This window comes from Harpia harpyja, chromosome 7 (genome assembly GCF_026419915.1).
Source record: "Harpia harpyja isolate bHarHar1 chromosome 7, bHarHar1 primary haplotype, whole genome shotgun sequence".
Classification (NCBI taxonomy): Eukaryota; Metazoa; Chordata; class Aves; order Accipitriformes; family Accipitridae; genus Harpia; species Harpia harpyja.
Genome location: NC_068946.1, coordinates 1523511 through 1549376, shown reverse-complemented (window position 1 = coordinate 1549376; position 25866 = coordinate 1523511). Strand labels below are relative to the sequence as shown.

At 59.4% G+C, this 25866-nt stretch overlaps 2 protein-coding genes across 6 annotated transcripts in view; one reads left to right on the top strand and one right to left on the bottom strand.

Moving 5' to 3' along the window:
* Positions 1–1984: 1984 nt before the first annotated feature.
* Positions 1985–13374, top strand: ARHGEF16 (Rho guanine nucleotide exchange factor 16). Its single transcript, XM_052793375.1, has 14 exons — positions 1985–2721; positions 3383–3434; positions 3935–4104; positions 4743–4799; positions 5074–5234; positions 6324–6476; positions 7117–7246; positions 7971–8045; positions 8898–8990; positions 9698–9852; positions 10229–10438; positions 10835–10908; positions 11417–11518; positions 11971–13374. The coding sequence occupies exons 1-14, from the start codon at positions 2104–2106 to the stop codon at positions 12108–12110; spliced, it is 2190 nt and encodes a 729-aa protein (XP_052649335.1). The 5' UTR covers positions 1985–2103; the 3' UTR covers positions 12111–13374.
* Positions 13375–13679: 305 nt separating this feature from the next.
* Positions 13680–25866, bottom strand: part of MEGF6 (multiple EGF like domains 6) — a 117116-nt gene continuing 104929 nt past the window's right edge. For 4 of the 5 annotated variants that reach the window (XM_052792309.1, XM_052792311.1, XM_052792312.1 and 1 more), the window contains 15 exons: positions 25551–25679; positions 24636–24764; positions 24351–24479; positions 22052–22180; positions 21598–21726; positions 20814–20945; positions 19680–19808; positions 18922–19050; positions 18634–18762; positions 18303–18431; positions 17678–17806; positions 17456–17584; positions 16788–16919; positions 16216–16263; positions 13680–15957 (listed from right to left, as the gene is read on the bottom strand). In XM_052792309.1, coding sequence (XP_052648269.1) covers positions 15890–15957; positions 16216–16263; positions 16788–16919; positions 17456–17584; positions 17678–17806; positions 18303–18431; positions 18634–18762; positions 18922–19050; positions 19680–19808; positions 20814–20945; positions 21598–21726; positions 22052–22180; positions 24351–24479; positions 24636–24764; positions 25551–25679 — 1799 coding nt within the window. In that variant the 3' untranslated portion in view covers positions 13680–15889. The remainder of the gene's footprint in view (positions 15958–16215; positions 16264–16787; positions 16920–17455; positions 17585–17677; positions 17807–18302; positions 18432–18633; positions 18763–18921; positions 19051–19679; positions 19809–20813; positions 20946–21597; positions 21727–22051; positions 22181–24350; positions 24480–24635; positions 24765–25550; positions 25680–25866) is intronic. The other variant, XM_052792310.1, reaches the window with a different exon arrangement.

Genomic DNA, 25866 nt, shown 5'->3' with positions numbered 1-25866 from the left:
CCCGGCCTTACCGGGCAGCCGAGTTACTGGGCGGCTGTCAACAGCCTGACCCTTCTTAGATCCCCTTCCCCTCGGGGAGCCCGCGGCACCCGAAAGCAGAGGGACAGCCTGGGATTACGCGGAACCGCGGGAGCCTTGGGCTGCCACGGGCCTGCCGGAGATAACGGACCGGCTGCCGCCGGACCCGCAGACCCCCGAGGACGGTCGGGGAGCGGCGGTTGGTCTCCCACGACGGGAGGGCGATGCCGAATCGTCGCGTAACCTTCGGCGAGGGGCCTTTCGGGAACGGGAGGGCCTGAGGGAGCGCGACGGCACGAAGCGGCAAAACGACAACGTGCGGGGGGGGGGAAGCCGAGAAACGGGGACGCACCCCGGCACGGCGCCCGGAGGCCGAGCAAAGCTTTCCTCCCCGCCGAGCTGCCCGGGCTACCGGCGGGCCCCGCTTCGGGGCAGCACCCCGGCCTCCCCCTCACCCCTGCCCCGTCCCGGCGCTAAGCGAGACCCCGGCGCCGCAGGCCCCGGCCCCGCCCCTCCCCGGCGCGGCCCCGCCCCTCCCCGGCGCGGCCCCGCCCCTCCCCCGCGCGGCCCCGCCCACCGCCGCGGCCCGGCCCGCCCACCGCGGCGCTGGGCTCCGAGGGGCGCGGGTAGGTGCGGGCCCCGCGGGACCGGTCGTTTCCCGTGGGAGGGGGGATCCCGGGGAGGAACCGGGACCGGGACCGGGATCGGGAGGCGGCTCCGGGCAGCTGTAGCGGCGGGAGGGCGCGGGAGCGGCTTCTCCCACGGTTTGGGAGCGGGCGGTCCTTGTCCCGGCTCCAGCGGTGTTCCCAGGGGCTGAGACGGGGACAGCGGCCAGGTCCCCGAGGGATATGAAATTAGAAAATGACGTTAAGCTATAATACGGTATTAAGTTATCCCAGCGAGCAGCTCCTCCCCGCACACGACCGCCGGAGTCCGGGTGCCGGCAGGAGTCTCGGCATCGTGTGTCCCGGTGCAGCCGGGACCGCGGAGCGGCAGCGGCGTGGGTGCAAGGCCCCGGTTAGCGACCCGGCCCTCCCTCGGTGGCACCGGAGACCCGGGGGGTGATGCAGCAGCCGGTGCCTCGGAAACGGGGCACGTCCCTTTCTCGTGACCGGGGCTGGTGCTGAGGCCAGGACTTAAGAGCGGAACGTAGCGCTTTCCTCGTCCGCAGGACGTTTGGCAGACCTCTGGCCGAGAGGCACGTGTCCCTCATCCGAGGATAGGAAAACGAGCGGCGTCTTGGTCAAATGAGCTTTTGTTGACGGGTCTGGATTGTCCTTCTGCCAGTCATTGATGCGGGGAAATGCGTTCGAGTCTTGGTTTCTGGTTCCTGGTCTGTGGCCTTTGAAAAGGAACAGCTCGGAGATGGTGATGGCACGCAGCGGGATCTCGGTTGAGAGGAATTAAAGCGCAGGTTTTCCTCAAATTACGTAATTAACGGGGTAGGCAGTGGGCGTAAAACGCTCTGTCGGGTGTTTGTTCTGTAGGCGCGCAGTACACGGTGTGGCACAGGCGGAGATGAGTAAGCTTAACCCCGGACGAGGAGCTTTAGGGACTCGGGCTGGTGTTTTTTTGCATGGGGTGGGGAGCCGCTCCTCCGAGCAGTTTGGAACGGGTACAAGCTTTGAAGAGCACAGGGCTCGCGCCCGCCGGGGTTTGCGCAGCACGTCAGCCCGGGGGAGGTGGACGCCAGGAAGGTAAAGCCTGGCCCTGGTGGCTCAGGCTGGCGGCACCCCCAGTCCCCAAAGGGGATTAAGAGGGGACACGGAGGTGTGGTAGCGGCAGAGGAGAAGCAGGGCTCAGTGGTGCGAGCCTGCCTGGTGCCTGCTGCATGGCCCGGCTGCTCCCCGGCACCTGGCCGCATCCTGCACCGCTCCGCCTGAAGCCAGACGTAGGCTTCAGGAGCCACCAGCCTGGCCCCGGCACACCGGGCGGCCCCGAGAGAGGTACGTGGGCGCTGAGAGCATCCGAGTGTGTCTGTACGGGCTCTGCCTGCGTACTGCACCCTGGGAAAGCGGAGGCTGGGTCCTGCGCTTCCCCGAGGTTCCCTGTGCGAAACGGTACCCTGGCCACGGCTAAGCGTAAATGCCCTCTGGGAAAAGTTGTTCCATCTGCCTGTCTGTCTCACGCAGCTTTCTGGTTCCCTGTGCCGCCATCATGTCTCGGAGCCCCCCTGGCAGCTCTGTGGATGACAAGACCTTTTTCCCGGAGTACCGATGCCACCCGGTACGGCCGGAGCCCCCCAGCCCGACCTCCCCCCCCGGGAAGTGCAGCTTCGCCACGGCACCCGCCGCCGCCTCGCTCCCACCAGTGGGTTCTCCCACCTCAGCCGAGCCCCGCCGCATCGTCCTCAGCACGGACAGCCCGGCCGCGCTGAAGGTGGGAACTCAGCAGCTGATCCCCAAAAGTTTGGCTGTCTCCAGCAAGACCAAGAACAACCCCTCCCGGCAGCAGAGCGTCGGGGCGAGCCGGGAGCCCCCGGGCCCCGACCCGAAACGGGCGGCCGTCCCCAGCCTTTCCCTGGAGGCGGAGGTGGAGGATGACGGTGGGGGGGCCCTCAAGCGCAACCTGAGGAACATGTCCTACCGCGCGGCCATGAAGGGCCTGGGCACGGAGCCGGAGCCGGCGAACGCCGTCCCCTCGCTGAAACCCGTGTTGGAGGAGGGCAGCGCCCTGCCTGCCCGCAGCCCCGGCAGGAACAAGGTGGGTCTTGCGCCCGCTGCCTCCCGATTGCTCTCGGGTGGGGATTGAGCCCCTGCTTTCCCTGGCGATGAGCTGCTGCCGGGGAATCTGCGGAGCCTTTTTTCTGCAAGTCCCCGTCAGTCACGGAGCTGCTGAGCCTGGGGACGTGACTTGTGCCTTGGGAAGCCTGCGTGTCACCAGCAGATGCTGTAGGTCCCCGGAGAGCCCGGCAATAGCTGACGTGGCTTTGGCGGGGAGCGTAACCGGCTGCTCCAGGGCTCCTGCTTGTCAGTGGGCGGCTGCGGGCACGTTTGCAGGGTGGGGTTGGCTGGGCGTGCGGCTCCGAGGTGGCGGTTGGTTGTACACAAACACGGGTAAAGCAGGTCCGGGGAGAAGGAGACTCCAGGCAAAGTCCAGGTGTGAGACGGAGAGATAGGAAAGGCAGTGGCCAGACTGCAGAGTGGTTTAGATCGTGACCCCGATAACACAAGGTGAAAGCTGAGTCACTTCGGTAAGGCAAACAAAAGCTCAGACAGAAATCAGGCTGAAAGGACAGGGTGGTATTTGCTGACTGACCACGGGCGCGGGGGTAACTTCTCCCCTTTCCTGAAGTTGCTAAATGCTTCCCAGGGCCACCAAAACAGAGTAACTGCAGCGCGTTCTCCTCTTCTTCCTCTTGCAGAGAACCTTTGGGCGGAGGCGGGTGCAGAAGCGTGGCGGCTCGTTCAAGGACCGTGAGTGCTGCCTCCCGTCTTCCCAAGAGCGCCGGCTCCGGCGTCCCCTCTGCCTTGCCGGGCACCGGGGCGCTTCTCGGCGAAGCGAATCCCTAGAATTCCCTTTGCCACGTGTGCTGCTGCTTGTCCCTGGCCTCAGGGCAATTGCTTTTGCCTCCCTTTCCCCACCTGCAAGAGGAGCATCGCAGCCCTGCTTTCCCACTCGCCGGGGCGTGATGACGCTCAGGCTGCTGCCACGCTCGCAGCCGGAGCGCTCCCAGCTTTGCTGGCGCTGGGCAAACACGGGAGAGCTGCGCGCTGGCTGCGGGAAGCTGTCGGGAGCGGGAGCTGCTGGTTAGTCGGTGCGGTGCAAAGTCCGACCTCGGCGGGGAGGTGCTGGTTCTGGCTCGCCGGCGCTCGTGGCAGGGCTCTTGGCCGACGGGGTGAGGCGGTGGTGGGAAGGGAAGCTGCGGGCCGCGGCTGGGAGAGGCTTCGCCGACCTCGTGCCTTTTCCTCTGCAGAGCCCCAGCTGTATCAGGAAATCCGTGAGAGAGGTCTGAACTCTGTCAGCCATGAGTCAGATGAGGATTTGCTGGAGGAATCCATACCCGAAGAGCCGTCCCCTCCGGGTGCCGCTATCGTGGTGCAGAGCTATCGCCCGGCGCAGGTGACCTGGAGCCAGCTCCCGGAGGTAGGGGCAGCAGCCCAGCCTGGAGGGTCCGAAAAGCCCCGCTTGCCCTCGCCGTGGGCCGCTCCCGTGCTCGTGATGTGTTGCAGCCACCGCTGTGTGTATTTTAAAAGCTCTCTGAGCTGCTGAACAAACCACGAGCGGATAATTCTGCAGCATTAGTCTTTGCGACGGGATGTTTTGGGGCTGTCCAGCCCTGGCTGGGACATGCAGGTTCCTGTCCAGGCTCGTCGGGATGCCGGCGGAGCTGCTGCGGTTGTGCTTGCGAGAGGTTCACCCATGGGTGGGAGAAGGCAGGTGCTGCTGCTGGGTACTGGGGCTTTCCCTGCTGACCCTTGGGGAGAATAATCTCCTCCTGCGGAGCAGCATAAGCTGACGGCTGTGGGCTGGGGAGCGGTGGGAGATGCTGGGGAGCGGTGGGAGATGCGGCGATGGGAGATGCGGCGATGGGAGATGCGGCAGCAATGGGAGATGCTGTGGTGGGAGATGCGGTGGCAATGGGAGATGCTGTGGTGGGAGATGCTGCGGGGCGGCTGGCGGGTTGTGCGGGGCTGGGCTCAGCCCCCGACCGCACTAGAGGGCGTGCAAGGACCGTCGGTCGGCGGCGAAGGCGGCTGCTGATCCCAGCCTCTCGCCCGCAGGTGCTGGAAGCGGGCATCCTCCAAAGGATATCCCCCGAAGAGCGCAAGCGGCAGGAGGTGAGAGGAGCCTTCGACGTCCCCGGGAGCGCGGGGTCGACGCCGAAGGCGGCGGGGCCGCCCACGCGTGGCTGGGTGTCCTAAAACACACCGAAGTTTTTGGTGTAGGCCAGGCAGCGCGTGAGCTGATACAGGGAACGCCGTGCTGTTGGAGCAAAGTCATTTCTAGTGGCTTCGTGTCAACCAAATGTAGAGGAGATACAGCCAAGTTTTCATTCGCTGCCTGGCTTAGTCAGCTTGTGCTGTTACATCTTCACTGCCTTGCTTTTTTCAGGCGATGTTTGAGATCATCACTTCTGAGTACTCCTACATGCACAGCCTGAGCATCCTGGTGTGCCACTTCATGAGGTCGGAGGAGCTGAAGGAGACCATGACTCAGACGGAGCACCACCACCTCTTCTCCAACATCAGCGACATCCTGGCGGTCAGCACCAGGCAAGTGGGGGCCGTCGGCTTGGGCTTGGGGCCAGGCAGGCTGGGAGGAGCGACGCTGGCACTCCATTTATTTGCCCTGTAAAACCAACCATGCCTTGGGCTGTTGAAGGTGCTGAGACATCCCACCCATTGCCCTTCTTCCCGGTGCCTGGGGTCGCGGCACGCTCCCCTGCAGCGGCTTCATGCTGTTACACGCTCGGGACCCGAAGGTCTAGTTGAAGGGTCTGTTACCCTGATGCCGCCCAGTTTTTTAGTGGGTTATAACGGTGGCACGCAGTCACGCGGCTGCAATCAGGCACCTAAAGCTGGCTGAGCCCGTCCCCGTGCCTGGGACACTCCTGTTTGCCTGGAAATTCCTCCTGGGGTGTCCGGCGCTGCCGTGAAGGTGGTGCCTCCCTTTGCCTCCGGGCTGGTGAGACGGGCAGGTGGAGCCGGTAGTGCTGGGGCTCCAGCCTGGCTGCGGCACGGCCGAAAGCGGGGCACGGGGCGGCCGAGCCACCGCGGCGAGCAGCTGCTTGTTCCAACGCGCGGGCGGGGAATCGCTCGGGTGCAAATGCCGAAACTGCGCCTTCGAAGAGCTAGCGTAGACGTGGCTCTTTCTTCCCTGGGAGATGGGGAGCAAACGCCTCGGGAGCTGGTGCTCGGGGCAGCCGGTGAGCCGTGTCCGTGTGGGAAAGCGGCAGGAGGAGAGCGCAGGCGGGGATGCGGCAGCCCTGGGAACTGCTGCGGGGGTGTCAAGGGCTTGTGGCTTCCCGCAGCTGGGCAGAAACGACCCCGATGGGGCAGAAATGAATCTTCCCAGAGAGCTAAAGCGAAAGAGGGATCTCGTGTGGGAATGGAGGAAGCGTGGTGCATCTGAAGCTTGAGAGCTGCATGTCCTATCTCTGCAGCAAAGCTGCTGGGAGCCGCGCTGGAGACGTCGATGTCTCGGCTGCATGGAGCTGACCTGTGCAGAAGGGATCCAGGGTCTTGTCTCATCTGGGGAGATTGGGGAAAAGTTGCAGTGGGGACATTGTTGAATATGCAGCTGTTCGGTTTGTCCGGCCCTAACGAGTCACGTAGTGAAGTTACTTGCAATTCTCTCCTTAGATTCTTTGAAGACTTAGAGAAGCGACACCAGGAAAACCTCCTAATTCCCGACATCAGTGACATAGTGGAAGAACACGCCTCGAACCACTTCAATCCTTACGTCAGCTACTGCTCCAATGAAGTCTACCAGCAGAGGACACTTCAGAAGCTGCTGTGAGTACTGCTGTGCGCTCCGGCCTTGGGCTTGCAAGGGAATTGCCTGCAAGGGGTCTCTGGGCTACAGGGATGCTAGTGGCTGCAGACATGACCGTGACCCGCACGTGGCTCCCTCAGCCCGTGGGTGTTTCCTTTTCCCTAAGGAAAGCTGCCTCCTTTCTGAGCAGAGTTCAACTTCTAGCCCTCAGCGTGTCCGCGTCGGGTGATTAGGACGAGATTTGGGTTGTGCTGTAAGAAGGGTGAAGGATGGGGATAAGCGGGGGGTAAAGCTACCACATACTGAAGCCAGACGGGTCTTCCTAAGGTCAGTAACAAGTATGTGCTGTGTTAGGGGCACGCATGGAGGCTGTTCATCTCCAGATCGTACTGGTGATACAGGTCAAGTTTGTGTCCGCTGTTGATACAACTACGGCTTTACCTGCCTCTCGGTGGACTCGACATCGCTAGGTGCTTTTCCACCGCCTGCTAACGGATCGGTCCGTTTTCCGCCCCAGCTGCGCGCTCTGAGCTCAGCAGACTGCCGTTGAGCCCCAGAGGCAGTGCCGTCGCTGCACTGCATTTCTCGTGCGTGGAGAGCTGGTGGAAAGTCTTGGTAGCTGAAGAACAGAGTTAATGGAGCTTTCTTGTCCTGTTCTAGAACCACAAACCCCTTATTTAAAGAGACCTTGAAACAGATTGAAAGGAAACCAGAATGTGGAGGCCTGCCAATGATATCATTTCTCATTCTCCCTATGCAGAGGGTAACACGGCTTCCTCTGCTGTTAGATGTAAGTAAGTCACACGGTGGCGTTGCTTGGCACCTCTGAAGAGGTGACGGTGTCATACCCTTCTGTGGTTTGGTGAGCCCGGGACAGCCTTCTGCTTGGACTTCCATCCCTCTGGGAGCTGAGGCTGGGATGCCTGAGCCTGTATTCAGGATTTAGATCCAGAGTGATCCGCTTCTTATGGGCGCCAGACGTGCAGCTTAAAGCATTGTGAATAACACTTCCACGTCTCGGCGCCATCCACCCGAGTGAGTGAGGTTCTTCTGTGCCCCGTGCTGCGTCCAGATACCCAGAGTGGGGTGGCACGAGCGTCCTGTTTGATTACTGGTCAGGTGGCCCAGGAAGGGAAAGCAGGTCTTGCACAAGCCTCGCTGAAATCGGGGACTTCTGGTCCCAGCTGCTCTGAACAGCAAAGCTGCTGGACGTGGGATTTCTAAAAACGGCTCCCGGTTTGTAATGGGCTGCGGGGGTGAGGGGCAAGGGGCTTCCCAGTGCATGGGGTGACGGTGACGGTCAGGCACGTATCCGATGCGAAAGCCCCATCAGAAATCTGATTCACAGCTACCAGGTCTGTTAAACCTTGCTTTGGCCGCGTGCCTGCCCCGCTGCCAGGCTGGCCCTTGGCACCAGCTCGAGCACGTGTCGCATCCTGAAATCCCAGGGAAGCGGTTGATGCGCAGTTCTCTGTCTGGCAATATCACTAAAGCGTCTTATCTTGAAATTCTAGACGGTCTGTCAAAAAACAAAAGCATGCACTGCAGCGTATGGAGCTGCCACCAGAGCTCTGAAAGCCATCAGCAAGGTGAGGCCCGGCTGCCAGCTTTCCACCTTTCCTCCTTCCAGCACACCGTTCCATCACTCTGGCCCCGAGCCTGCCGTTCTGGCCTCTCATTTTTCCTCCCTGCATCGGTTCACTTGAGATTTCTCTGCTCCAAATAGCTGCTGGATGTAGGCGTCTTCTCCCTCGCTCACCTTTTTCACCTGATCTTGTTTTTTCCTTTTTTTTGTCATCTCTTCTTCTTTCCTCTTTGACCTATCTTTTGTCCTTCCCGTTAGCGTCATCTTCTCTCTTAGCGCTCTCCCTTCTCAGAGCCTCCCTCGAGGTGATAGCGAGCTGCGACACTTACTTGCCGTGGTTTTTGGAGATTTAGGCAAAGAGCAGTAAACAAGCAAAGAGCAAACATAGAGCAGCGAAGGAGCAGCGAAAGCGATGGGGGACCAGGGGTGCCCCGCGGCTGCCGTCGGCGATGCAAAGGGTGGCATTGCTTCACCTGCCTGTGGAAGGCTTCTGTCCTCCCATCCGTCTGTCTGCTTGTTCGCCCTCCTCTCTTAACCTCCTCTCTCGGGATGATTAATTCTTCCCCTTTGTATTGCTCCTCGGCGAAGCTCGGTGTTGGTGCGCTTTCACTTTGGTCCTTCTCCAGGCAAAGCAAACGTGCCATCTCTCTCCTGGAGATCGCTGGTGGCAGGAGAACCTCCAGCTGCCTTTCCCCAAACCTGCCCTGAAACCCGTGTCAGGATTCGGCTGCTTCTCCCATTGAGGGAAGCAGGGCAGCCGCCTGACCCTTCGCTGGCAGTACCGGTGCTGGTGCGGAGGACGGCTGGGCTCAGCATCCTGCCATTCTCCACTTCCCTTGTGGTCTTCTTCTTCTAGCTGGTTAAGAACTGCAACGAGGGAGCTCGTGCTATGGAGAGGACAGAGCAGATGTACACCCTGCAGAAACAGCTGGAATTTGGAAAGAAGAAGGTGAGATCTTGTGGAGGCGGTGGGGGGAAATCTTCTGGGGTGTGCTGTTAGAGGGGCCCATCCCAGGCGTGTCAGGCCTGTCCTGGGAATCCTTCCAGGAAGCCTTGACCGGCTGGAGCATTGCTACTGCCAGCAGCAGCATCACCGCTCCGTGCCCGGGGTGACCGTTTTTTCCTGCTCTTCTGACTTAAATATAAGTTTTTTAGCACTCGCCCTGCCAGCTTGGAGGGTGCAGCAGCGTAGTCCTGGATAATCCACCGTCCCTCACAGCCCTGCCCTTTCTCTTCTGCCTCGCTGTGAGCTTTCATCTCCTGCACACGGGTGGCAAAAGCTGGGCTTGCCCCCGACCAGGGGAGGTTTTACCTGGGTGGATCAGCTGGCAGCGATGTCTGCCCTTGCTGTCTTGCTCCAGACAGACACGGGGCTTCGTCCGTCTTCCAGGACTGTCAGATAGGGGCAGATTTCTAAAGGGCTGTAGTAAAGCCTTGACATTATGCCCCACTGCTGCGGTTTGGGGGGCTGTGTCTCCGGGTGTGCTGGAGCGGGGTGCACGGCTGCCTCCTGGAAAAGATGTTTAAAAGCTTGCGATGTGTCCATCCCGACTGACCCCGGGGTCCGCTGCGAGTTCAAATACAGCTTCTTGACTTGATTTTGCCTGCCGCTTGCGAGACAGGTAGTAAGTCAGAGTTTCCCCGGATCTGTTTCAGCCTTTCCCGCTGATCTCTGCTTCCCGCTGGCTGCTGAAGCGGGGGGAGCTGTACCTGCTGCTGTCGGAAGAAGCGGGCATCTTCCGCCGAGGCGCCGGCAGGCTCTGCTACCTCTTCTTGTTCAACGACGTCCTGATCATAACCAAGAAGAAGAGGTAAGGCTCGGAGGGGACGTGGGGGGGCTTCCTGTCCCTGGAAAACAACTAGGGACTTTAAAATCTCAATTTCCCAAGCAGCGCGTAGCCTAAGTCTTGAGATTTCCCTGTTTTGACCTTTATTGAAGTGTCCCTTGCTAGCCAGCAGGGCAGCACCCAGCTCCACTGCCCTGTGGGTGGCTGGCAAGTCCGCAGAACCTTGTCCCATCCCCGGGCATCAGCTCGCATCCTCGCCGTGAGGGTCACCTCGGCGATGCCCGACGAACTTCACCTGCCGGGGCTCTGAGCCGGTGCCGGGAGTCAACTCCATCCCAGCCGGCAGCATCGGCTCTGCGGCTGCGAGCGGCTGAGGTGCCGATTCCCGTCTTTGCCGCAGCGAGGAGAGCTACACCGTCGTGAACTATGCCACGCTGGACCAGATCACGGTGGAGAAGATCGAGAACGCGGACCCGCCTTCCCCTCCTCCCGGCAAAACCGGGAGCGGCGGCACGGCCCGCGGCGCGGCCGGCGGGCATCTGCTCCGGGTGGTGATGGAGAAGGACAGCGAGGGCAGGCGGGAGGAGATCGTGCTGTCGGCAGAGACGCTGTGAGTGGCCCGGTGGGATTTCACAGGGTGCGCGTTCTTGCTTGTGGGATAAACTGGTGCCTTGGAAATCCCCGCGAGGGTTCTGCGAAGCACCCTTTCCCTCCCCGCTCCTCCTCCCAGAAAGGGGGACCTGCGGGGGCTTCTCCCCTTGCTCTGTTCCTTTCTCTCGCTTAGATTTCCCTTATAATTCCCACGTAGTGCTTCCCCTGTCGAAATGAAGCAAAGCGGCTGGGTAGCGTGTACCGCTTCTGAAGTACCTTTATGGTGAATGCTCTGATCAAATGCTTGTCCAGTCTGACTTCCCTTGGAAGCCTTAATCCTGCTGGAAATTTCCCAGCTACTGCCGGCATCCCGTCTCCACAGCTTTCTTGGTAATACGGGCTTTCCCTCTGCCAGGAGTGACCGGGCCCGGTGGATTGCTGCGCTGATGCACAGAGAAAAGGAGAAGCCTGACACCACTCCTAAAGGAGGTACCAGCATGCGGGAGGTCCGGCCTGGCTCTGCAGGGCTTAGCAGTTGCGCTAGAGCCTGAGCATTTGCAGGCACAGGTTTCTACCCGGTCTTACCCTCTCCTGGTGGAGAAGGAGCTGAGGACGTGTGTCGATGGAGAACTCAGGGTACCACGCCTTGCTCGTTAGGAGTTGCCTCCCATTAAGTTATCGGTCACAATAAACCTTCAATATGTTTCCCGGGAGGCAGGGTGAAATTCCGGGGATGCCTCCGGCTGTTGGTAAGAAGAGGTTTGGCTTCCCCTCCCCATGTGCTTGAAGGGGGCAGCCGGAGAGATGCGGGGCAGGGACCAGAGGGGAACGGAGCACGGCTTGCTGTGGAGCCCCGGCGGGGTGGGCAGCCAGGCCGGGCTGGAGCAGCTTGCCCAGCCCTGGGGGGGGCCACCTCCGGGCAGGGACACCGGCCACGCGTGCCGGGCTGCCGGCCGTGCCGTCTCACTGGGTCCCTGCCGTCCGTTGTCCTCTGCAGATCTGAGCCAAGTGGAGATAACCCGCGCCTACCTGGCTAAACAGGCGGACGAGATTTCCCTGCAGCAGGCTGATGTTGTCCTGGTGTTGGGTGGAGAGGACGGTAAGGGTCGGCGAGCAGGGAGCTGCGGCCAGGGAAGGCTTACCGTAGGCAGAGCTATGGTGGGGGAAAAAGCTTCAGTGATGCCAGCAAACCGGGATTTTAGCAATTTTCAGAAGCTTCTAGGAAGCCCTAGCTGCCGGTGGGGTCCGTGTCGCTGGCTGGTGCTGTGTCCCAGCAGACGACGGCAGGTCCCCGGAGGCTGACGGAGGCGGCACTGCCGCGTTCCTTACCGGTGACTCCTGTGCGCCAGCAGCAGACACCTGGGAAGGGAGGGAAATAAGCCCCAGAGCAGGCGGTAAATGAGAAACCGCCTCCCTGGATGCAAAGCTTTCCCTGGATGCCTCCAGCTGGCACCTCCGTGGGAAGGGGAGCGGGCAGCCCTCTCCTTCCATGCGCGTCCCCGGGAGCCGTGGCCCTTCGTCATCGCGTGACCCGCTCTGTTCTCCTCCTAGGCTGGTGCTGGGGTGAGAGGCTGAGGGACGGTGAACGGGGCTGGTTTCCCCAGTCCTGCGCCCGGGAGATCACCAGCCGCGCAGCGGTGGAATGCAACGTCCGCCGGATGGAGCGCCTGCGGATAGAGACCGACGTGTAGGCTGACGGCCAAGGGAAGACGCCTCTGTCGTGACTTCTTTCAGGGGGCCTTCAGACCTCTGCGGACCGAGCCCGTAGCGAGAAGGGCGCGGGAGAGCCTTTCTTGTTGAATTTCGTTTGTCTTGAGTGGTCGCGGGCAGCGGATCTTATCGTTCAGGACCGGTTTGTGTAGCGGCCGTGACAGCAGCTAATTAATGCGAGACCCGGCATCCGAGCTCTCCTGGCCAACGCTAATATTAATGACCTGGAATGGGCTTCCAGAGCCAGCCAAGGTGTTGGCTCAAGTTGAAAAGGCTGCGGCTGCGTTCTGGGCTCTGTGAAGGCCTCGTGCTGCTGTCTCTTTCCCCGCTGATTTCTGGGCCGGTGCCTGCTGGCAGCGGCTGCACACCTTGCGTGGGGAGGCCTGGGGCATAGGGAGAGCAAACCTGAATCAAGAATTTTTAGGAACTGAAATCTATATGCTAGGCTTATTCCTTGACCCAATTTTTCCCCCCTCTTTTTTTTTTTTTCCTTCCCTTCTTTCCACCCCCCCCACAAGCATTCTCGGTTCTTTTGAGCACAGCTCTGACCTCCGCAGGGTGAGGTGATGCCCACCACCTTTCAGTCACCTGCTAAACTAGCAGATGCCGGAGGCTGGTGCCGTCGGAATCGTTGTCATAGAGTCAGCTCGGGGGCCAGAAATGGGATGCTCCAGCCAGAGGGAAGCGATTCGCAAGTCCCGCTAGACGAGCAAGCCGGGAGCATGAAGAGGAGCGATGCTGCAGCTCCCGGCTGCCTGTCCCGTCTCCCGAGGTGGGCACGTGGATGTGCCGGGGCACAAGGCAGGGGGTCAGTCCCCCTGGAGAGGGATGTAGCGATGGAGGGTCAAACCTCAGCCTTCCCGAGGCAGAGCGGTCCCCTCTCCTCCCCTTCTCCCCCAGAATTAGCACCGACAAGTGATTAATGAAGAGGGCCGAGGCAGGGTGCTGCTTCTGCCGTAGCTGAGCAGCGTGAATCTGGGGTTTTCGTGGGTCGGATGTTTAATGCCGCAGGGACTTCGGGGCAGCGGCAGGAGACGGGGCCGGGCGGCTCGGCCGGCGGCTCTGCGATGCTCGGCCGGTTGCACCTCGTGGAAGGGATACGGCAGCTACGATGTCGGGGCGAGGCGGCTCCACGCGCTGCCTGGCTTTGGATTCACAGGGGCACCGTTGTTGTAACGTGTCTGTTTGGATTAAACTGTTAAAGGATTAATTGGATTAACAATAAATTCCTGGATCCCAGTGAAAGGCGCGTTCTCCTTGCCCAAAAGGGAACTGCATGCAATGTCAGCAGCACCGGTGGGGCCCTGTGTTTAACCTGTTAGTGGCATCCCTGAGCACGACAGCTCCGCATCGGGTCGACGCCAAGGAGCCAGCTTGCCCCACCATGAGCTCTAAAATGAAAGCTTTCTTCTGCGGACAGCACCGTCCTGGGCTCTGCTTGCTCTCCACATCTGCGCATCTCGGGAACCATCCTTTGGAATAGCTGACTAAAAATCTGCTGCTAGTTGCAGCACGTTTCAAGTGTAATTGACTGAGCGAGACAAGATAAATAGAAATTCAGTGAGGTTTTCTGTTTATTTCTCTTTACTGTGGAAGAATTAAAATTTTTCATCAGTGCTAAATTAGAGGAGATGGGGTCCAAAAAGAGAAACACTAGCTACGTGAAAAGAGGAAGCAAATTAAGAAGTAAGAACAGGAAAAAAAATCATAGTATTAAAAAAAACATAGACGCAGGGCTGCTGCGGTCCCGTGCTCAGATGTCCGGCTTACTCCGGGCAGGTGCCGGGAGCCACGGAGCTGCAGCTCAGGTTTTCGTGCTGGAACGGGACGGGACCGATTTACCCCGATGCTTAAGGGCAGGCTCGCCTGGAGCAGGGCCGTCGAGGCAGACCGCTTCCCCGCACCTCGGTGCCGGCGGGCGGCAGGGGCTGCCGGCGGGACACGCGGCACGGTGGCATCGCTCGCCGGCGCGGTGGCATCGCTCGCCGCGCTCGGTGGAAGGGCGCGTGGGCAGGGGCCGCTCGCTTTCCGGCGGGGGCTGCGTTTGCTTTCCAGCCGGCCGAGGAAATAAATAGAAACCTTCGTCTAACGCGAGGGTCGCTTCAAGGCAAAGGTAACAAAACATATGATTGTCTGGAGAATCGGCAGCGCGACTAGCAGGATTGATCAGGGTCATTTGGCACGTGGACAAAATCTTCCTACTCCCTGGTTATCAATCATACGACATACGACCTTAATTACACAATTTTGGTCCTTCACTACATACTTATATTAACATTATTTCTTCACAATAATGATACCTAATGCAAAAAATACTGTTAAGGAAGAAATAAAATAAGGAAAGAATTAGCAACAAATTACAAGTTATATACAGATTAAAATAAATTCCATCAGGAAAAGAAACAATTCTTTTATTATTTTCAGTTGGCCCCTGTGGGAATAATTTAAAGGCCAAGCGCCTGGGCAGGGCTGTACTGCAGCAGCAGCAGCAGCAGCAGAGGCAGATGTGCTGGGACGGGAAGGTCCCATCTCCTTCGCAGAGCCTGGTTGCTTTTGACAATTGTCGGCTCTCGGGCTCTATTTGCCCGAGAGCTTTGTGCAAATAGATGAAGGGGCCTGGCTCGGGCAGGCTGTTGGCCCGGGGCCCTTGCCGGGGCGATGGCGTTCCCCGTCGCTGCCGGTGGCAGCCGCGGCTTTGCCGTGACACCGCGCTCGCTGCCGAGCCGGGAGCCGGCTGCGGCCGCGCAGCCTCCCGGCCGTTCCTCCTGCCTCCGTCCCCTTCCCAGCTCCTGGGTTCAACTGGAACGGAAAAAATAACGCAGGGTCCAGGGCTGGGGCGACAACATTTAAATAGGGATTTGTGTTTACCGGACCACGCAAGAACTTTGTGTCTTTGGATCTTTGATTATTACACGTAATTATTTCACAGGATCTTTGATTATTACACTTAATTTAGGCTTGCTTTTCGGTGGAGCAAAGGACATGGGCAGCTCAAGCGGGCTGATATACTCCTGCTATGAAGAGCAGGAGTTTCGCTCCTGACCCCCTGCAAAGCTTGCCAAGAGCAGACCGCACTGTCAGCGAGGAAGGCATCGCCTGTCGCTGGAAATGCAAACCGGGACTCGTGCTGATAGAGGGTTGGGCTGCGGGCACCGGCTCTGCAGAGGCGGCGTGGTAAGTAAGTGCTAGAGCCCAACGCCTTGTCCCCACGGCAGATGATAATTTACAGTAAAAGACCATTGCAAATGCAAATTAAAAAAAAAAAAATTCAAGTAAGGTGGTACTTCTGCAGGAGGCACTACGTCAGGAGAGCCGGGCACGTTCAGCCATCAGTTCTGATGACACTGTTGTACAACTTCCCATAAATATTGTTGCATAAATACCTATTTCGGACCGTAATTTCAGCCCCCTCCCCAAGCCCAGCACCCAAAAGATGAAGGCCAGCAATTTGCCACGAGCTATCGAAGTCCGCTGACCAGAAGCGATCGCTTCTGAACTGTTCCCGCTGGTGTCCGGCCGAGGACGTGCGCCGGCGTCGGCGCGCTTGCCCTCGTGGCGTGCCCGGAGTCCGGCCCGCGCCGTCGTGACGAACTGCTTACGCTCGGCGCTTCAGCCTCGCTCGGACAACTCCAAAAGCAGCAGCTTAGGCTGTCGGGAAACGATAACCGCTCATGTGGCTTGTAAACGAGTTCGTCGAATGGGTCGTTGGCTTCTTCAGGTGGCTGCTTGGCCGCACCGAGGGCACCGGCAGCTGCGGGACCTAGTGCTCGCCCGGCCGGAGCCCCCCCTGGGATGGAGGTGACCCGGTGGGCTCCGGGGGCCGCAGAACTGGAAGGGAAACCGGGACAGGTCAGTCCTCGTGCCGTGCGCCGTGTTGGTTCTGGACCGGAGACGCTGCAGGGCTGATGCTCCAGCACGGCTGCTCTGCTTTAGGGGGGCACCAGCCTCCTCCCCGCTCCCCCCCTCAGCGGGACAAGGCTCCGCGCCTGCAGCCAGGCTCCGTTGCTTCACGTCGGAGCAGCAGTTTTAGGTTGGTGCCTGCAGCCGCGGTGTGCAACAAGTGGCTTGTCGGGGTCTGGTACTGACCTGGGACCAAGGAGGGGTGCTGGGCCGGCAGCAGACGAGGCGCACCACCTGCAAAGCAAGTCACACCGTCCTGCCGCCCGGCCCCGCAGCAACGCTGCACAGCACCCACCGGGGAGTTGCTCTCAGCCAACGGGTTCAATCACGGTTTGGGCAGAAAGAAGGTACGTGGGGGGGGTTTTCCCACCGTGGGCAGTGCACGGGATCATTTTGTTTCAAGGTACGCAGAAAAGAGCGTGCTTTGTGTCCTGGCTTTACCGCCGGCACGTTTGGGGCTAGGCTACTAAATAGCTTTATTTTCACAGCACTGCCAGCGTGCAGCCCGCATTTTCATAAAACCTCCCTCGCGGCTGGGTGACGGTGAACAAAGCATACCAAATGAGGGCCTCGGGAAGAGGCTGGTGCTACACCACGTAACTGGTTTTAGTCGATAGCACTGCTACCAAAACCAACCCGCCAGGGCACGAGCCCCAGCCCGAGCACGGCCGCCACAGCATCCCCCCCCCAGCAGTCGCTTCTGCATTAGGATTCCCCCACCGCGTGGTACTCACTGTGGCACTGCGCCTATACGTTACCTTCCCGACACGTCGGTCCCGTGTACCCGTTCAGACAGAGGCACTGGCCGTTCTGAGCATTACAGTAGGAGCTGCTGGGGGCACACTGGCAGGGCAGGCTGCAGTCGGGGCCGTACTCGGTCGGCCGGCAGTCTGGTGAGGGGGGGCAGAGAGGCACTTTTAGACCGCTGCGGGTTCAGCCGGCTCCTGCAGCCGCGCAGAAATGCTCGAGACGTTTCCCACTGTGCAACAGGCAGAGCTTGCAGCGGTGGCCGAGCACAAGATAAGGCAGAGAGCTTTTTGCCTTCCCCCCCCCCCCCCCCCCCAGCCTGCTCTTGCGCTCTGGTATTACAGCACATCACAGCACCCCGAGGCCAACGAGGTGTTCCTTCTGCATTTGACCCTCAGCCTTTTGACTCTGGCGATCCGAATACGAGGGCACTGGAGGCTGGGGGAGCATTTGCGTTCAGATCGGACTACAAATAGAGGCTGGAGAGGTGACTACCGCTGTTCGGATGCCCTCTTACTCGGTGAGGGGACACGCACAAAAAGGCAAGCCCCCTTCCACGAGATTTCAGCTCCAACAAGAGGGGTTTTGCATCCATTTCAGGACCGGGCTTCTAGCCTACCGTCAATGCCCCTCTTGCACGGTCCCCTTTCTCACCTTCCCAAGCCGTGGCTCAACTCACCTGATCCGCACTCGGGGCCGGTTTTCCCGGGGGGACACAGGCAGCGCCCGGTGGCTGGGTGGCAGGGCGCATCGCCGGCGCAGTCGCAGAGCTGCTGGCAGCCCTCGCCGTACGTTCCTTCCTTGCAGCCTGTTTTGAGAGGTGAGATATGGCACACGCGCCACCAGACCGTGCCGCGGGCTCCCGCCTGTTCCGAGGGAAGCCGGAGGAGGACGGCGTTACCTGTCTGACAGCGCTCGCCACGGAGCCCGGCGGGACACCGACAGCGACCGGTGGTTGGGTCGCAGCCTGCTCCGTGCTCACAGTCGCAGCGTTCCCGGCAGCCAGCTCCGTGGAAACCCGGGGGACAACCTGGGATGGAGCCGGGTGGAGAGCTCGTTAAAGCGTGGGTGGGTTGAACTAGATGGCCTCTGCAGCAAAGCCTCCCTCAGCCCACCAGAGAGAAGCAGCGAGCCTTTCTTTCTGAGAAGTGCCCAAGCGCATGCGGTTGTTCTCCACGGCGAACCTCGGTTGCAGAGCGCAGCGGTTCAGCTCCAAAGCCTTTGCTCAGCTACCCAAGACTAAGCTGCACAGCGGTGACGTGCGTGCCCGGCTGCCTTGGAACGGCACCTCTGTATCCAGTGGTCTCATGCAGAGAATAGAAATTACCTTCTCTGCGACTACTTCTGCTACCTGGGAAGGGTTCGCTGCAAACGCCAATAAGAAAGGAAGAGCCCATCGGTGCACCCAGCCACGTGTGCGACTGCAGCGGGTCACACCTTTGTCCTCCGGTCCTGCTCTCTGGACAAACTTTAGAAAACACCCCCCCCATCGCAAAGCCGAAAGTCTTTCTGCTGCCGCAACTCACTGTGTTCGCACAGGGGTCCGTAGCGGCCCGCGGAGCAGCGGCAGGCTCCCGTCCCCGGGTCGCAGGTGGCATTGTGCAGGCAGGCGCAGCGGAGCTGGCAGTTGGCACCGTACCTTCCCGGCGGGCATTCTGCGGGGAAGATGCGGCGGCGGAGCTGCTCAGCGGCCGGAGAGCCGGCTCCGGCCCCGCTCCTGCACTTCAGAGGGCCGTGACGTGATAAGGCAGAACAGGCACAGGTGGGGTAACAGAAACCGGACCCAGTGTGAACCAGACCGAGCGAGCTCCACGGTTACGGGGCCAGCGTAGGGCAACGCATCCAAGTCAGGTTTACCTAATTCGCAGGATTTCCCCGTCCACCCGAGCGCACACAAACAGGAGCCGTCGGCTGCATCGCACAGCCCCCCGTTGCGGCAGGAGCAGGTCTGCTGGCAGCCCACCCCGTACCGGTGTTTCTCGCAGCCTGCGGGACAAGAGGCAGTGGCAGCGGGCACACGGACCATGGCGTGGTTCGGGCAGGAGCGCCCAAGGCAAGGAAATCGGTTCCCGCTCAGGACCTTTTCCAGCCCACCGCCTCAAATGCCTGCTTGTCCTGACGCACGGCCCTGCAGCTAATATTTACCTTGCTCACAGGTGGGACCAGCTCTTCCTGGTGGGCAAACGCAGTCGCCGGTGACGGGGTGACAGGTAGTGCCTTCCCCGCAGGAGCACGCCCGTGCACAGTCCTTGCCGTAGCGCCCAGCAGGACACCCTGGTGGGAGGAAAACTTTGAGCTGCCTTGGTCACGCCAAAGCACAGCCAGCTACGTTTGACGGCTGGAGAGGAAAGACTTGGCCATGGCCCGTGAGCAAAGCGACGGGGGGGGCGGAGGAGTCGGCAGTCCCGTCGCTAGCACGCAGCGTGGCTGGCAGACCAGGAAAAGAAGAGCTTTTAGGTTTCCTTCTGCTGGAGGAGCGAAGCATTTTTGGCAGAGAGACAGCAATACAGCGATGGCATGATGCGAAGGCTGATGCGTCAGGCCCTTCATAGCGGAGAAAGCATTTTGGCATGAACCAAATGGAGCAAGAAAACGTTCCCGTGGTTAAGACAGACAGCAAAGGAGACCCGCTGCAGCTGCGTTCCCACAGCACGGCTGGCACTACGTACGCCAGCCTCCGTGCTGAAGCGGGGAGGGCGTTGCTGACAGCGCAGGTTGTGAAGCGAGACAAGGGGCTCTTTTTCTGCTGACGGGCCGATGCAGGAGTCAGTCACTGCAACCCTCCTCGTCTCCCGCAGGGTCAGCGACCCGGCTGCGTGCGGGATTCGTACCTACCACCGTTCGCCTCCAGCTGAGGCAGCTCCTGCGAGCTCGCGTCCCCTCCGGCTGGCCGGGGCACTCACCGATACTGCAGTCAGCGCCGATGTAGCCTGCCGGGCAGTGGCACATCCCGGTGGTAATGTCACACAGTCCCCCGTTCTTGCACTTGCATGGCGTTTCGCAGTTGCGGCCGTACCACCCAGGGGAGCACTCTGCGGAAACAACAGAAACAACGGCCTCGGTGCCTAACAAGTCAAGAACAAGGTCCAAACACCCTGGAAAAATCCACCGCGTGGATTCATACAGCCATTTCATCAGAGAGGAAGCCGACAGCTCTGCTGGAAGCGGGTTTGTGCCAGGCTGGTGCAGTCGATGGGTTTCTGATCCGCTTTGTAGCACAGAGCTGCTCCAAAGCACGCACTTATAAGCCAACCAGCTACAGCAACGTGCCAAGGGCATGCAGCTCGCACACTTGCATCCCATCCATGAGCTGATTGTGTCAGGTGCAACCCAAAGATCACAGATAACACAACCTCCTGCAAGCCGTGCTCAGGTGCCTCTGCCCTCCCGGCAGCATATGCTGAGGTGCAGGACAGCTGCTCTGAGGCTCTGGCTGTTTGGCAGGAGCCGAAGAAAATCCCAGAAAGCACTTTAAAGTAATCTCATGGCAAACAAGCAACAACGCCAAGGAGCTTCGGACTGTTCAGAACCTCTCTGCTGATGATAGCGCTAGTAAATATCCCACAATTCAAAAGGAGAATGGCAAAACCCCCGGCCTGAGCGCAGATGAGAGTGATGTTTTGTTTACGTGAACTCCTACTTGCAAATTAGTCATTGAGAGGCACCGCGGAGGTCAGAGCCTCGCTGCGTACAGGGCCAGGCTTGGACGAGGCAGCAAGAAAACCCTTGTCTGGACAGACTCAGCTCCCAAGCCGCAAGAGCCGGGCAACGGTTAAGAACAGAACAAAACAGACCTCAGCCACGCCAACGAGGACAAAGGTGACCATGGCGAGAAACCAGGAAAGACAACCCAGGAGAACCTGTGCTGTGAAGCCGCTCCAGCGAGCTGGCTGCTCCCCGAGCTGAGGTTTCTCCAGCGGTCGGCTCTGCACCGAAACCGCCGGCGCTCCCGGCACCGGCACCGTGCTTTTGCCGCAGCCCTGGGCAGCAACCTGCAAAGGTCCGTGGGGGAGAAGAGGAACCGAGCGCGGACTCACCCAGCTGGCAGGTGGGACCGTGGAAGCCGGGGGCGCAGACGCACGCCCCGGTGACCGGGTGGCATTCCTGGGTGGCCCCGGCACACTGGCAGATCTGACCACAGTCCTCGCCGAAGGTCCCTGGCAGGCAGGCTGTCAGGAGAGAGGGCACCAGGGCAGCTCAGATTCGCTTAGCGGGAGCTAGCCCACCCCTCCGTGCAAGGGTTTTTTTTCCCTTTTTATTTTAAGCCGGGGTTCAGGAAGCCTTTTATGACAGTGAGAGTTCTCTGCCACCCAAAAAGCAAAGGCAGCCGCACGCAAATGGTTCCTTGACTCCAGGAAAGACTTGGATTGAAAAGAAAACTGAGTACTTACTTAAAGGCATTAGATGCCTGTTGCAATGCTAGCCCTACCTACCCTCCTCCTCCCGCAAGCCTCCACCCTTGCACGCACAGACATCGCAAATACACCCCTGCCCTCTGGGTGAGGAATGTGCTCACATGCCTCTGTCTCTTCCAGACTTGCTTGTACCCACAGGAGCTCATTTTAATACTGATTTATTGCTAATCCTCTGGATAAATACATAGCTCTGATTTCCCTCTTGGCTCCCTGTGCTTTGCTAACATTCTGCGGGCGTGTACCCAGCTGCCAAAATGTGAGTTGCTCCTTGGCACAGCTCGCTGTTGGGGTTTTTTTTTTTTCCTTGTTTTAATTTTTTTCCCCTCTATTTTACGTAGCAATTGCTTGACCCATCATGTTCCCGGAGCCTGTCAGCAGAACTGTAAGAGGATCGCTCCCTTCGTACATTTTTCACATCCAGAGCCTGTAAAGCCCGGCGGGCAGCCGCACCGGCCAGTGATGTGATCGCAAGGCACTCCCAGGGGACAGGCGCAGCGGCTGGCACAGTTCTTCCCGAACGAACCCGGCAGGCAGGCTGTGGGAAAACAAGCAAGGAGCAGTAAGTCTCCTGACGGGCTTTCAAGTTATCGTTAACGCCCGAAAGGCATTAGAGCCCAAGGGCCTGCTCCTGCCCTCGGCGCCCGGCTCCCGCACGCGGCGCTGAGCCAGGTAGACAGCATTTTTTGCCGCAACCCAAAAGCCTCTTTGAGGGCAGGCTGTCAGCTCCTCAAAACGTTTTGCCACGACTTGTAGCTCCTATTTAAAAAGGAAGTTTCTCTCCTTCCCAGACTTTGGAAGAAGCCTCGGTTTCCCTTGAGCCAGGGACGTACCCAGCGGCATCCGAAGGGATGCCGTCTCACCTTTCTCGCAGCGCCGGCCCCTCCAGCCACGGGGGCAATCGCAAGCGCCAGTGACGTGATGGCACGAGACGTTGTCCCCGCAGTCGCAGGGCTCTTCACAGCGTGCCCCGAACAGCCCCTCCGGACAAGCTTCAGAGATGCAAACACGGGAGAGACGACAAGTTACACAAGGTGACGTGGGTCTTTTGTTTCACTGCGGTTTCTGTAGGCACACGCTTCGCTTTATTTCTGACCCTTTCATTCCTGCCAAGCCAGAGCGGTGCCGTGACAAGACCGGTGGCCTCTGCCAGCCCGCAAAGGTATTATCGCTCCGGCAAGCGGCGCGGCTGGAGCTAAGGGCCCCTCTTGCCTTTGGTTCGGTGGTGATGGGCAGCATCAGTCCCTCTCTCGCCCCACGGCACGTATGGCGGGGGAAATCGCCCCACGGCCCGGACCCGAACGCATGCGCGCTGCCCCTGCGTGCAGGAGCACGAGTGTCCCGGCAGCATCGCTGGTCAAATCTGCTCGGGGTACCCGAGCATGAGGTGTACTGCTGGCGGTCACCTAAAGAAAGGCTCTCTTTAACTGCGCCACGTGGTTTTGGAAGTGTTATCCTGGCACTGTTTAATGAGAGTTGGGTGCCAGCACAGTATATTTTGATCACGGCAGCAATCGTATAGTTTTGTTGCTTCTTCTGTTGTCGTAGAAGCACCTGCTTTCTAAAGCAGCTGCAAAACAAAATGTGTGCGGTACCAGAACCGTGCAGAAGTTAGCGCTGCAGGTGCAAAATCTACGAACCTCATTTTCACTCCTGCCTCATGAATGAATGCAAAAAAAATCAGTAAGTCCCGTACAGCCGTCCAAACAGGTTGCTTGTCCATGCAAGGGCCAAGTTTGTACATGCAGCTGTGGTGAGAGTGTGGCTGCACTGTGCACAGCTGGGCAGACACTTGCACATACACGCAGTCTGAAATAGAGCTCTGTGGGAAGCCAAGGAGAGGATTCCAGCTTTTTTAAGAAAAAAAAATCTTATAATTTCTGCATTTGCGGGTGGGTTTTTTAATTAACTTATGTTGACAGAAATTATAAAAGTGAACCTGCGGGTGAGCTCGGGGCAAGCAACTGGGAGCAGGGTGAGGCAGGAAAAGTCCCCGGGATGTGATGGCCACAACCACAGGGGCACCTGGAAGGTAAAACCTCCCCCTGCCCGTCTTCGGTAATTGCCACCCTGGCAGTTTAACGCTGCCTCGTGACGAGGCACCTTGCTGCTGGTCTCGGTGTGGGGTTTTGGAAGTGTGTGTGATACGATGCTGGGAGGGGATGACGTGCCTGAGGATGCAGCAGAATGCGGCTGCTCGCCCTCGGCCGGTGAGGTGAGCTGCAGGTTCGACTCTGTGGCCAAGGCTCGGCTGCCAGCCGAACTGTTTTACAGCCGCTGTAAACAGAGACAATCCCAGGCGGAAAGCCAGAGAGCACTTTGGTGAGGCTGACGGTAGACCTAGCTTCAGCGGGCAGCTCCCTTATGCCCAGAATTCCGCTGACAAGTAATGGCATTGGACTAAGGCATGCCTTTTACATCGTAATGTAAGGAATATGCCAGGCTAAGGAGCCAAGACCCCTGAAAGGGAAGAAGCTTGTGGATCTCCTCTTGGCGTCCTGATACTCGATGCAAGTCCCTGTTGCTGCTCTTAGTAAGGCTGATAGCCTTTTCAACACTTCCTCATAGTAAAGGGATTGCCAGGGTATGTGTGTGTTACCTTTAAAGTTAAGGTGAACACAGGAGCCTGCCGAATGACAGACGTAATTATTTGCTGGGGCTTAGGACTGAAGCCAGGCATTTAGGGTCAGTGTCATCAGGCCACGCAGGGAAGAGTAGAAGAAACATTGGAAAGGAGATGAGCTTCTGTTACTCTTAAAATAAATGGAACCGAAGAAGATCTTCGCTTGACATTTTGGTTTCACTGTGCAGGGAGTGGGACGGGGGGATCGCTGCCCTGCTCGGAGCCTGCGGCTTTGCACTGGTGGCCGGGGACCTGTGCCTTCGGGAACCCCAGCCCCTTCCCACTGGTGCTGGCGCGGGCTGCCGTGGCCCCCGTATACACCACCGCCTTAGGGAAAGCGGAAAGCACAGCGGTAGGCAAAACCGGGGCACACAGCCAGAATGCCGGCACCCGCGAGCTCTCTCTGCAGCGCTGAAATCCACATTTTATCTCTTTTTGCTTAAAACCCTCCCAGGCCCCCCCTTGTGCCGCACCGGGGCACTGATGCAGCACGCGGTACCCGCGGTCAGGACCCCCCCCCACCTTGTTGCCCCACTTACGGCTCTCGCACTTCTCGCCCGTCCAGCCAGGCTGGCAGACGCAGTGGCCCTTCTGGCGGTCGCAGACCCCCCCGTGACGGCACTCGCAGCGCTGCCGGCAGTCCGCCCCGTGCCGTCCCGGCGCGCACTCTGGGAGGGGGCACACGGTGAAACGCCGCCCTGACCCCCACCTCCCCGAAGGCGCGCCGGCGAGGACCGCGCAGCCTGCCCATCGCGTGCCTTCCGAGGAAAACGAGGCCGAAACGGGACAAGTTTGTGCCAGAGGCAATGTTTGCCGGTACTCACCCAGCTCGCAGGCCAGCCCCGTCCACCCTTCGGGGCAAGCGCAGAGCCCTGTGGCGGGGTCACACGTGCCACCGTTTTGGCAGAGGCAGCGCTGGCGGCAGCTCCTCCCGTAGAAACCCACCGGGCACGCTGCGGGAAAACCAGGGCAAACAGTCAGAAAACAGCTCCGAAGGCAAACACCACGCCGCTGGTAGCCTGCCAAGAGCCATAGGTGGACGGCCTGATATAAAACGAAGCCGTGATTGCTTGCAGGGAGAGGAGCCAACGACGCCCTCAGGCTGCTTAGCTGCCCATGTAAAGACATTTGGTATTTTAGCCTGCTCAGGTAAGAGGCAGTGATGACACAGGGCACTGGGCGCCTGATCTCTTCAGAGCCTTCTTAGCGCTGCTGGTGGAAAATACACGAAAGAAAAAAGGTCGGGTGAATTCAGCAGCCAGGAGAGACGCTCGGTTGGTAGCCAGCGCCTTCGGTTCTGAGCTGCAGAACATCCCCCTCTCCTAGACCCAGAAAGTGTCAGTGCTTGGCAGAGAAAAAAAGCCATTTAACCGCATGAATAATTGTTCTTGTGCACAGTTTCACCAAGCCGTGCCTAGAGGCATCGCTGACTTGGTGCCTGAAATGCTCAGCACAGTGGACGATCGAGCTGTTACTCTATGTACCGCTACGAAACTGCAATTTCTGGTGCTCTGGGAGAAGGTGACCTCTTAGCTTCTCTCTTTGCGACCGACTCAGGAAGCGCTGCACAGCTAAGGACAATCTTAGTTGCAAGCTGGCCTTGCTATGGTACTGTCTCAGCTTTTTGTAGTTGCTACTCCATCGAAAACTCCGACCCACCCCGAGAAATGGCATTTTTAACGCACGCTGGCAGAGGAAGCAGACAGTTCGGGTTGGGAAGCGACCATAAGGTGCGTTACCTTGCTGGCACGTGGGTCCCGTCCACCCGGCTGCGCAGACGCATCGGCCGCTGACGTGGTTGCAGGTAGCGTTATTGAAACAGTTGCATGTCTGGCTGCAGTTCTCGCCGTACCTGTTCTCCTGGCACGCTTCGTGAGAGCAGAAGCAGGCAAAACTGTTAGGCAGCAGGTATGAACTGCATCAACCAGGCTCCTACTAACCATCCCAAATGCACTTGTCTGGGAGAGGAACCCACACTGGTGCGCGGCTGCTTTGGACGGCTGTGTAAGTAAGTTGGTTTTTATGGTGCTATGGGGAAATAACAGCTGTACTCTA